This window comes from Moschus berezovskii, chromosome 21, assembly GCF_049115385.1.
Source record: "Moschus berezovskii isolate FMDL1 chromosome 21, NW_MosBer_1.0, whole genome shotgun sequence".
Classification (NCBI taxonomy): Eukaryota; Metazoa; Chordata; class Mammalia; order Artiodactyla; family Moschidae; genus Moschus; species Moschus berezovskii.
Genome location: NC_142480.1, coordinates 41,917,599 through 41,930,036, shown reverse-complemented (window position 1 = coordinate 41,930,036; position 12,438 = coordinate 41,917,599). Strand labels below are relative to the sequence as shown.

At 51.6% G+C, this 12,438-nt stretch overlaps 1 protein-coding gene across 1 annotated transcript in view; it reads right to left on the bottom strand.

The window, feature by feature from the left end:
• The window catches only part of ENTREP2 (endosomal transmembrane epsin interactor 2), a 128,571-nt gene that overhangs the window by 13,291 nt on the left and 102,842 nt on the right, over positions 1 to 12,438 (bottom strand). Inside the window, exons 5-6 of the mRNA XM_088829568.1 lie at positions 7,003 to 7,163; positions 6,197 to 6,332 (exon numbers count right to left, since the gene is read on the bottom strand). Coding sequence (XP_088685694.1) covers positions 6,197 to 6,332; positions 7,003 to 7,163 — 297 coding nt within the window. The remainder of the gene's footprint in view (positions 1 to 6,196; positions 6,333 to 7,002; positions 7,164 to 12,438) is intronic.

The following is a 12,438-nucleotide window of genomic DNA, read 5'->3' as shown; positions in this document are numbered from 1 at the left end:
CAGTGCCCAGAGGTTCATTTCCTAACTCTTGCCTGTATCTAACCTTTTTGACTCTCTTTTCTTTTTTGTAGGAGTGGGTGGCAACTTCAGGCCTGAAAATAAAAAGCTTCTGGCAATAAAGAAATATAAATAAAACAAGAGAAGTAAAATACATGGCAAGACAAGGTCAGGAGGAAATTGGATTCATGTCATGTTTTGCAGAAGCGGCACCGGCTTCCCTCTGGCTCACAGTCAAACCTGGTGTCAAGAGGAGACAGCTCCTGGGAGCAGGGCATCCATCACCCTGGTGAGCAGGGTGTCAGGGCTGAACTTGAACGTGCCCCGCCCCCACCACCCCATGTCCAAGGCCACCTGGCCGCAGCTCAGCTGTGGGGGAATGGCTGCTCACTTCAACAAGCATTGTCGGTGAAACACAGAGGCAGTGGAAGAAATACATTTGCAGCATAGAATTGGAGCTGAAATCTGAGTTTAGCAATAAAGGCTCATAACAGCTCCCACAGGACAGAGGGTGAAAGGGCTGGGAAAGGAGAGGCTGCATGAATGACGTAATGTGGACGCTCCAATGCCTGCATTTGTTTATTCCCAGATGTGTTGTTTTGACCACTTATCGTAACTGAAAAGTCAATCGGCATTTAGGCAAATATGCCAAGTTCCCCCATCTCCCTTTCTTGTAGGAAGTTGAGGCTAAGACGTCGTGTGTGGCAACTCTGCCCTATGTCTGTAACAAGTTTCCTACTCCTGGCTGAGGTCAGGCACCTGTATCCTAGGTTCACAAAGAGCTGTCCTTGGGGCGGGGGTGGGGGGGTGGCAGTTATCAGCAATCGAGGAAAAGGGGCACAAAGGTTTTGGGCTCATGTTCCAAAACAATCTTTCAAGATACTTGACTTACAGGTCTTCAAATGTAAAAGTCATTTTGTCTGAAAATATAAATAATAACTTTGAGGCCTTGGGGTTGGACACAGCTCTGTCATGTCCCTCGCCGTTCTCACAACTTCTGGCCCCACCCACTGTATTTCCACCAAAATCCCTAAAGGATGTGCTGGGTCACATCCACCCCAGATGTCCAGCTGCTCAAAGGAAGCTCTACAGTGTGGTGTTCAGGGTCATCAATCTGCATCCACATTATTCCCGTGAACCCTCTTCCTGCCCCCGAGACCTCCACGAGGAGCTGCTCTGGCTCATAAGCCCCATCCACCCACGATGGCCCAGCTGGCCCTTCCTCCGAGGCCACAGAGAAGTCCATTCGTTCCTGTCCTGTGACCCCGAGGAAGGGGACCCCATTCACCTCTGGATCTTGGAAACTGTGAACCAGTGCATGGTCTTACAGACCCCCCGGAACACGCGCAGGACATCAACCTAGCAAATTTGCCCACTTTCCTGTTGTAGAAAGAAAACCCTGCTTCCAGTTCGGCCCCAAGCTCAGGCCATGGAGAAGAGAGCTCACTGCAGACCAAGTCAGAATGGAACCTGAATGAGGCCAAAACACACGTCAAAACGAACATGCAGAGTTTGGGGGGGGGGGGGCGGCCCGGAGTGGGGGGGCAGCAGCGTGTTTCTTTCCAAGTCAAAATCTATTGAGATGCACAGCCTCTGCTCTGCTCAGATCTGCACGGCCTCTGCTTGTCTTTCCAGGGGTGGTTGTCTTCCTCTCTTTATCCGAAGGAGCACAAATAGGCAATTTATATACATCTGTCCTAACAAGGGTGTAATTAACCTTCTTACAGCTCGTGCTGTAAGGGAGCTGCTCCTGACTGTCGAGTTACAGGAGGGGCTGCCTGGGAGAGGGGGCAACTGGCAGGCGCAGTGTTCCTTCCATGGATGGGAGGGGTTCCTGGACTCCCAGCCCCCGCTATTCCCCCTGCTCTCCTGGGACGTCTGTGGAATTGGAAAGTGCTGCCAGGCCACAGGGTTAGATAGAATCAGCCAGCGGCCCCTGGACTGAGAGGAGGAGGGGTGCGGTGGCCCTTTCATCACAGATGCTGCCAGCCAGGCCCAGGGAAGGGGGGGCCACATCCAGTGACAACAATCAATTGTGCGGGCACTTGTAATCTGGCAGTCTCTGAGCCAACGCAAGCTCATGTAAGATGGTTATTTGCCCTTGAAAATTTCCTCCCCAAGATCCTGTGAAAGAAATCTCCACTTAGAGAATTCCTCATACTTGTAGAAAATGATGTCATATGGGTCTTAGAACAGGTATTACCATCATCATCCTCTGATATAGTCTATTCTTCAGGAAAAAGAGAGTAAAATAGTGATAAACACTCAACATCCTTCTAGGTCCAAGTGTGGGGGTGCCTCAAATGTCACCCTCAAACCCGAAGCTGCTTCCCAGCCCACTGGATCCTTGGAGGCCCAGCAGGGCAGGAGCGTGGCTGGGGCTTCTCGCTGGCTCCTGCCCTGCTGCTGTCCACGGGGTGGTGCACACAGACCTGAGAATCACTGCTCAGCTCCTCTCCTCTGGACATGGAGGGACTATGGAGATGTAGGCCAGGGAAGCCCAGAGCTCTGTGTGGCAGAGGGGTTGCGGTGCGAAGGGGGATGTGGAGGGGGAGGTGGCAGGGGTCCCTCCCACCCCAAGGTGGCTGAGGAGAATCACACAGTCCTGTGGGCTTCCTGGGGTCTCCAGTTCCCCGCCACCCTACCCAGTGCCCCTGCTGGTTACAGGCTGAGCTGTCTGTCTGCTCCTGGGTCAGCCCCTCCTGCCTTCCAGGGCCCTCCCTCCCCTGGCCCTGGGGAGCCCCTGGCCCCATGCTCCAGGCCCTGGCACAACCCTTTTGTAACCCCCCTCACCCTGTTCCCACACCCCACTCCCACCCCCAACTATTTCCTATCTGGCCTCTTCTTGGCGCATCTTGCCAGAGCCATTGACCCTGGTTCCCAAATGTGTAGCAGCTGCAGAGGGGATTTGGGAGCCAGGCTGATCCTCAGATTCTCAGCAGCCCCCAGAGCGCTGGGGGTGAGCCCAGCATCTGCATTTGACTGACAAGCCCTCCACAGAGTCAGGAGGCCCCCTGGAGCCTAGAAAAAGTACCCAAACTCCTAGTTCCCCTCCTCGGATGCCATCCCCCTACTCCCCGATGCTATCTGGTCCTGCCCACTCCCCCACCCCCATGGCAGCTGGTCCTGCCAAAGTCACCAGTAGCTCTTGGATGGTGAGCCAGGTGGACGGGGCTCAGTCTTTAACAACCTCTGGGCAACACTTGGCTGGTGCCTTCCTACCTGAGCACTGGCTTCTGGGACCCCCAACCATGCTTTCTCCTCGGCCCTCACCCTCTGGCTCCAGGGCTTCAGTGACCACCTCTGCAGCGAACCCCAACCTCTCTAAGGCCCTAAGTCCAGACCCTATCAGCCAGACATTCCCTTGGATGTTCTGATGATCCTGGTACCCAGCAAGGACCAGCAAGTAGATTGTTGTCCCCCAATCTCACATTTGCCCCTCCCTCTGAGCCATTGAAGGAGCTGCCCCCTCCCCTGAGAGCACATCCCTCCTCCCTGACCTGCTGGCCTGCCAATGGCTGCGGCCTCAGCTCCCAGGATCCCTGGACCCACCCAGGGACCAGCATCCCTGCCCAGTGCCCCATAGTACCTGGAGCTCTGCTTAGGGCTCTGACCACTCTCACAGGAAGCAGGTTCCCTTGACAATACTGACTGATCAATTTTTATCATGAGGAGAAAAATAAACCACTTCAGGAAGGCAGAATGCTCTGCTTTGCTTTAAAGGGAAAGTGCCAGAGAATTCGGTCGTTAATGAGTCTAGAGAGGCACCCACGTCACACTGCTGCCTCCTCCCTCTGGGGCCGTTCCCCAGTCTGTCCCTCCCCCAGACAGGAAAACGGCCAGGAGACCCAGCCAAGTCCTTCTGCTGGGCCGACAATCTTAGGACCTCTTGGTGGGAGCAGGCCCTGCGAGAGGCCCCTGGGTGTCAGGAGCCTCTGCCTCGGCTGGGAGGATGGCAGTCACACCCCAGGAGTCCGAGGACAGCCCGTGGTAGAGACGCCCCCCAGGCGCCGAGCCTCTTCCCTTTTCTTCCTGTCACACAGCCACTGGCCTGTAGGACTTGATCCCCTGAAGACAGGACTGTGTCCAGTCACATCCCTGGAGGCTGAGCCCAGCACAGGGGGTCCTCAGGGCCGCTCCTCAGCGCGGGACCCGTCTCACAGGGTGACAGTGCGAGGTTGAGCCTGTACCACCTCTGGGGGGGGTGGGGGTGGCTCCATGGCTGCTGAGGCCTCACAGCCGTGCCCCCTGGAAGTCCCGGTACCATCTGTGTCTCCTCTGCCTGGTATACGGGTCCCAGGGGTAGCTGCAGCCTGCTCCCTGGATGGCTGTGTGTCCCCCATCAGACACTGTCCAATCCCTGCAGTTCCCCCAATCCCTGCATCTGTATTTGGGCCAATGCAACCCTTCCCTGTGTTCAACGTGTCTGCCCTGGCCAGTGACCCTCGATATTCGGCAATGACAGCATGATGACAAGGATGGTGATAACAATACCAAAGAAGTGCAAGTAGCTTTTGCCAAGTCAGGCCCTGCCATGTGCCCAGCCCTGTCCATTACAACTGTCCTGGTCCACTTGAAGGGCTTGGTACTATTATGATCCCACTTCACAGATAAGGAAACCGAGGCCACACATTCTGAGTGTGCGCCTTCTGGGCTCAGGTTCCACTCTGGCTGTAGCCACCAGGCTTCTGGCAGGAGCAGGGGTTCAAACCAGCTCTGTCATGTGTCTGGCTGACCATGACAGTGGCCTGTAGCTGAAACAGGCCAGAGCTGCCGGGAGCCAGCGAGGGAAATCCTACCCGTGGCAAAGGTCAACTGGGGAAGAGGCCTGACGGGCAAAGGCTAATCAGGACTCGAGGAGCCCCCTGGACCTACCTGAGCATCTACCCCAAACAAAACCGGAATCTGACTGCTTTACTATCTTACGCCTCTTACCAAGTCCTCTAATACTTACGGGGGTTTCCCCCCAACCACCTTTCTCTGAAAACATTAATTCAGAGCTGTAGTTTAAAAGTTCTCCTCGGCTTAATAGGAGTGTTCCAATCCAAGCCCCTCTGATAGCTTTCTAACTTGCATGACAAGTTTGTCCGGGCTCTTACAACTATGAGTGTGACTGTTTATAGCCTCCCAGCCATGCAAGGACAGAAAGTCTGATATTCTAAAATACAGAAATCTGTTGAAGAAGTTAAAATCATTAGAATAGTACTAAAAGAGATTTCATTGTTGAATCAATGCTTGCTGCAAAGTTTCCTGTATCTGTTGTATCCTTGGAAATATATTAATCACATATAGAGAATATAAGTAGTAGCCTTTGATTTAACCACATCAGATCTTAAGTTAATAAATTCCTTTCTTGTAGCTCACTACACCTGTACCTTATAGGAATGTAACCTTGTCATGTGTATAGCACCTGACTTTAGGAAAATCAACTTAAAAGAATATAAGCCTTTTTCTAGCTAACTAACCTTTGTTAGGAGAGAGGGCCATAAACTGTTAGCAGGCCACCTGGCCAGAAGATGATGTAAACCACCCAAAACTTTTGTATATCACGAGACATACAAAAATGAGCCCTGATCCTGATAAGGGTCAAGACTGCTGACCCCGCGTGATTTTGGCGTGACTCTATACCTCTCTTTCTCTGTTTTTTATGTGCACAACTTAGGGTATAAAAGCAGCACTGGAAAATAAAGTTTTGGGCCTTGCTCACTGAAGCTTGGTCTCCCCGTGTCGTTCTTTCTCTTTTTCCATCCTTTTCTCTATTCTCCTTTTTCTGGTTGAGATCCTTGGAGCGCTGGGCCCTCTGAGTTTACTTATCTGCCTGGGCTTCTAAGACCCACTCGAGGGGGTGCCCTGGTGGGGTGCCTCAAGTGATTCGAGAGGGCGCCTGCGGCCTATGTAAACAGAGCAAGCCCCGTGCTGGGGTTTTATTGGTTTCCAGCGTAAACCAAGGAATCATCAGCCCCTGTCTCTCTCTCTCTCTGACGCCGACGCCGTTCATCCCGAGGATACCCTGGGTCATATCGGGGCTGGACCCCGATACAGAGCCCCCTGCATACTCAGGGCTCCCTGCCCCTGCCTCCTGCTCAGACAGGGCTGAGACACCAGTGCCCACAGGTTTGCTGAATGGCTGGGAGAGATTCCAAAGAAGGCAGAAAGGCCGGGAACAGGGAACTGGCCTGTTGGAGGGCCAGGGACTCACCTGGTTGGTGGGGCTCGGGCCTACCACAGCCTCGTAGGGTGGCGGGAGCTCAGCGGGGTACAGCAGGCCTGGGCTGTTGATAGCGACGCCATACAAAGTGCCGAACGGGGAGGAAGCGAAGTCCAGGTGGAGGCCCCTGAGCAGCAGAAGGAGGAAGGTCATCCTCTGGGGAAGGAGCAGCTGTTCCCATTGCCCTCAGAGCAATCAGAACAATTCCCACGCAGAATTCTTGGGTATGTGAAAAAAGCCTCATTCACTAGGTGGTTCTAACTCTTGTTTTTCATTGCTCTCAAAGGATACTGGTACTTTCACCAATTTTATGGCCTTTTCCGTGACAATGAAAACCATCTTAACAGCTGATTTCATCTTTAATTAAATGTGACTGTAACCTGACAGGAAATAGGCAACCCACTCCAGTATTCTTGCCTGGAGAATCCCATGGACAGAGGAGCCTGGTGGGCTACAGTCCATGGGGTCACAAACAATCGGACACGACTGAGCATGCATCCATGTTCAACCTGAGAGCTGTACTGTGTTTTCTGAGTGTGGAATAGGACTGGTCCTGTCTGGGTTTCCCCTCAGATACCCTGCAGTGAGGCCAGAGGAAGCACACAGGTCTCTGAGCATCCCACTCCACCAACACCCTGCCCGGGGCTCTGCTGTCGGGACCAACATTCAGGCCTTCATCTGCCTCCCCTCTGCTCACCTGCATGGACAAGGAGCAATTCATGCCTTCCCCATCCCCAGACGGCTTCCCATTCTTGGGCCCCAGCATCCCTCAAGGAGGTGTCCCCGGAGACACCCACCTGTGGGCCTCGGCAGTGGGTGTGCAGGTGTACTCTGGAGGGTAATATGGTGGAGGGGGCAGTGGGGGCACAAACTCATCGAAATCCAAGGTCTGGTGGAGCACAGTACCATGGGGGGTCAGGCAGGCCGGGCTGGCAGAAGGTGCCCTTTGTGGAAGGAACTGGAAGACAGAGAGGTTCCAAGTGATTGGTCGGCCGGTGTGGTCCGTGTCTCATGAAGCTAACTGTACCGAAGCTTTAATGACACAGTTGGAACTCAGGGACTTCAACCTGTCAAACAGTGTTAGTTCAGTTGTATTCAATTCTTTGTGACCCCATGGACTGTAGTCCACCAGGCTCCTCTGTCCATGGAATTCTCCAGGCAAGAATACTGGAGTGTGTAGCCATCTCCTTATCCAAGGGAACATTCCCGACCCAGGGATCAGCCCACACTGCAGGCTGATTATTTACTCAAGGGAACTGGCTAAACACACATGTGAAACGATGGCTCTGTGAGGATCCCCTCCCCTCTGGAGCCTCATCGAGCTCCGTTCCCCTGCTGTTATACAGACATGTGTCTTCTGAGGCAAAGCACAATCTGGGAAGACTTTACTCCTATCTCTGCCACTAACAGGCTGCGTGTGGCTCCTGCCTTCTCCACACACAGAGCCCAGTCAATGCCCCTCCAGCCAGTGTGAGCCAAGGGTTGTGCATTTAATCATCTGAGACAGAGGTGCTTCCATGGTCAAGGGCAGCGTGGATGTGTCTGCTGGCCTTGACTTTGGAAAGCCACTTGCCCCACGGCCACTGTGGGAGGCTGAGCAGACAGGATGAGGCCAAGGGTCCTGGGGGTCTCATGGGGTGAAGACTCAGGAATCAGAGAAATCAACAACACCCTCAAGCATGAAACGCAAAAGGCAAAGTGCTTTCCCGTGGAAGGTCCAATTCCACCAGGAATGAGAGAGGTGAGGAGGTCCAGGTGATCCTATTAACAGGTTTAAAGGAGTCAATGTGGTCATCCGAGGGAGGCTTTTTAAAGGTTAACCAGAGGTCTCCATTTCTGCTCTAAAGTCCAGATGGCCTTTCTAGGGGGTGTTGGCCTGTCTTCAAGGAAGTATCTCAGACTTAGCAGCAGTCACCTGGCTCCTCGGCCTCCACAGTGAGAATCCCATGAGTAACCCCCCCATCTCCCTGACACACCTCAGATCTGTCTGCCAAGGCAGCGTCTATCTGGGAGCCTAGGGTCACTGGCCCTGGATTTTGCTCTGAGACAGGCGGGCGGAGAGCTGCACCCCACGGTCTCCCCAGAAGTTGGTGTCGTTAGGTTCTACCCACAGGGGCGTGAGAGGAAGTCAGACAAAGATGCAGCCAGGGAGGAGGGGTTCCTCAGACTGCTCCTGCCCCTCCTTCCCTGTCCTGCGCCGTTTACCCCTGGGAAGTAACCAGATCCCTGTGGGAGCTGTGCTGAAATCCCAAGAGTGAGTCTTTTCCCCTCCCTGGACCTGGGTCCAGTCTGTGTATTATCTCTGAGCCTCACCTGGTACCCCAGGCCCAGCAGATGCTCTATGAGCATCCACTTCACAGGTGAACAATACCTCCCGGCTGCCACCTCCAGGCAGCCCCTAGGTTATCTTCTCCTTTCGAAAGCATCTAACTCACCTCTCTGCCTCGGTTTTCTTCCTCTTGTTCTGCTTTAAAAAGTTACATTTAATCCAATGAGATGAGGTTACCCCCTTTCAAAACTCTTTTATGTTCCTCTGCTCCCTGAATCCCGCCAGGTTTCCAGCCTCCTTACCCACTAACCCATGGGTACCCCCTAATCCTTCATCTGCCCTTTGAATCAACCCTAAATACCGAACAAGGTCTGTTCTCTCTCCCTGGATCCTTTCTCCTTTCACCCTCAACCTCCCAGTCATCCTCAGGACGTGCAGAAATGGTTGTTGCCCACCACTTCATCTGTGGCCCCAAGTCTGCAGGGTGATGGCCAGGTGCAGAGCCGATCCTGCAGCTGGGTGTGCTGGGGAGGAAATGAGCCCTGAAGAATCACTTCCTTCCCATGTGGTTCTGCTTGCCCTGGGACACCTGTGCAAGCCTTGGGTGGTCCGTGTGACGACAAAGGGGTACCTGTGCCTGGTGAGCAGTGTGAGGTTGGTACTTGACTGTGGTGTTCACATACCTAGCGTGAGCATCACTGCCCAGCTCTCATCATCCTCAAAAGAGGACTTTGCATTTTAGTCTCTGCTGGAGAAAAGCCTGTTCTCATGGGTATGTATGCTCTGGGGAAGGACCCATGTTAGGCACATGCTTCCCAGGTGGCACGAGTGGTAAAGAACCCACCTCCCAATGCAGGAGACAGAAGAGATGTGGGTTTGATCCTTGGGTTGGGAAGATCCCCAGGAGGAGGGCATGGCAACGCACTCCACTATTTTTGCCTGGAGAATCCCATGGACAGAGGAGCCTGGCAGGCTGTAGTCCATGGGGCCGCAAAGAGTTGGACAGAAATGAATCGAGTTAGCATGCACACACATCCTTGGTAGAAAAAGCAGGATTATTGCCATGGAAAAGGCTTCTGAATGGACCTCTTGTCAGTAAGCTGGAGCTCTCCCTCCCTGCACTCTGGACCTAGAAGTGACAGCCCCCAGGCATCCTGCTGCTCTCTGGTCCTTCTACCCCTCCCTCAGGTGAGCAAGGACGCCTCCTCTAAACAGGCTCAGACCAGTTTTAGTTACTACCGTTAATTTGCAGTGAAATATGAATGCAGACAAGAAAACTTGCTTGTTCTGTGAAAACTGAGTTGGAGGCTTTGGAAAAGACTTCATAGGTAAGCAGAAACTGCTGCCAAGGTGGGTCTTGGCCAAGCGGTCATCAGGATCATAAAACATCCATGCAGATGGCTTCACACGGCTGAGTCCAGCTGAAAGGAACTAAATCTGGAAATCACAGAGGGTGTGATTTCCACGAATAACCTGATCCACCTAAGAGACCTATAGTCAAAATGAAGAGCATGGCGCCACACCAAGCAGGGTGACAAATGCTCATTTGTATTTTTAAGTCAAAATACAATGTTCCATGGTATAAATGCATCATTTTTGCGTAAGTCTGCTGTAACTGGCTTTTTAGGTCAAGACACCCACCGATCCTCATCTAACAGGTAAGTAACACCTAGGACCTGAAGATCTTTGTGGTGAACCCAGACCTCAAGGAAAGTCACTGTGGGTCTGAGGAGGGCCGGGTGGGTGAATTTGACTGACCTGGGAGCTCCTGCGGGCACTCTATCCCTCCGACATGGAGGCCAGCACCCCTGTCTAGCTCCGTGGGCAAGCCCACTGCACCACGTCTGTGAAGGCACGGTACTCTGCCTGCCGCATCTGAAGCAGCTCCACTTCAACAAGGCATAGGACAAGTGGAGAACATAACTGACAGCAACAAAGGATGATGCTAACAAGCTGGTGCTGAAGGGAGATGCCTGTAATAGCAGACGATATCCCTAAGGCTGGGTGGCAGGCAATAAAACAAGTGAGGAGGAAAACAGCTTACTGCAAAAATGGAAAACTGAGATTACACGTAGGAAATAAAACTAAAAACATGCAATTATAGGCCTATGGAGGTAAATGCTTTCTCCATGAAACTATATCAATAAATGGAATTTTATCATCAGATGGTCTATTGGAAATAACGGTCCACGATTTTCAAATGTATTATAGGAATTCAATTAGATAAATTCTGACCACAGGCATAACAATTTGCATCTCATGTAGGCATGTCTTCATTATATGAATTCTCCCCAAATTATTAATTATTCCAAAATGTTGATCCACAGAAATAAGAATAAAATTGTGGGCTCCTTCAACGTGGGATAAGGCCCTTGTTGTGAGTCACAGCCTGTTGACAGGAGTGCCCCATGGCTTTTCCTGCATAAAAGGCACCTGTAAAACATTCTCTAACTTTCTAGGTCTGTGTTTTTCCAGCAGAGTCAGAACTTAAAGGTACTTGGGTAGCAGTGTGTGTACAGACAACCCCTAGACTTTTTTTAGTTTTTAATCTCAACCCCCTAGAGTTGTCTGACCTACATTTAAATTGATGGCAATATATCTAGTGACCCTCTTTTACATAAATGACAGTAACAAAAGACGAAGTTAACAAGCTGGTGCCAAACGGAGACACGTGTAATAGCAGACGATGTCCCTGAGGCTGGGTGGCTGGCAGTAAAGTAAGTGTGAAGGAAAACAGCTTACTGGAAAATCTTTTGAGAATCTTTCAAGAGCACTCAATTTTATTGTAATAGAAATAATTCTCTTTTTGCACTCATATTTTGTTGGTTCACACAGTAGTAGAATATGCACTTACAATCCACATACCCCTGTTATAAACTGATTTGGGGATACATACAACCATGGCTGACTATATTTTTCTGTGCTCCAAAATCACTGCAGATGGTGACTGCAGCCGTGAAATTAAAAGACGCTTACTCCTTGGAAGGAAAGTCATGACCAACCTAGAGAGCATATTAAAAAGCAGAGACATTACTTTGCCAACCAAGGTCTGTCTAGTCAAGGCTATGGTTTTTCCAGTGGTCATGTATGGATGTGAGAGTTGGACTATAAAGAAAGCTGAGCGCAGAAGAATTGATGCTTTTGAACTGTGGTGTTGGAGAGGACTCTTGAGAGTCCCTTGGACTGCAAGGAGGTCCAACCAGTCCTTCCTAAAGGAGATCAGTCCCGGGTGTTCATTGGAAGGACTGATATTGAAGTTGAAACTCCAATACTTTGGCCACCTGATATGAAGAGCTGACTCATTTGAAAAGACCCTGATGCTGGGAAAGATTGAGGGCAGGAGGAAAAGTGGACAACAGAGGATGAGATGGTTGGATGGCATCACCAACTCAATGGACATGGGTTTGGGTGGACTCCGGGAGTTGGTGATGGACAGGAAAGCATGGCTTGCTGCGGTTCATGGGGTCCCAAAGAATCAGACACAACTGAGCAACTGAACTGAACTGAACTGAACAACTGCCCCTAGGAAAGCTGAGGACCCAACTTCTGGGAGCAGAAATGGTGAGTGGGTGAACTGTAGAGGCTGCAGGGCAGGGGGTAGGGAAGGAGAGGGAACCCTGGGCAGCAGGCAGAGCATCTTCCAGGCAGGATGGAGAGCCATGCTGGCTGGCCAGGTGGTTCAGTGCAGGTTGGTCCAGAGAGTTGTAACTGTATGTACAAGGAGAACCATTTGCAGAGGCAGTAGCAGAAGCCAAATCAAAAATGAGCAGCAACTCAGAGAAATGGCCAAATAACTGATGTGACTTCCATCTCAGGGACCAAAGCAGATATTCAAACACCTCTCTCTCTGTTGACTCAGCTGGATGACCATGATTGTTTCAGGTTGAAAGATCAAGTCACAGAGTAATATACATGGTGTGAGCCGGTTCGGGCAAAAATACAAGGATTAAATGAAAGAAGAAAG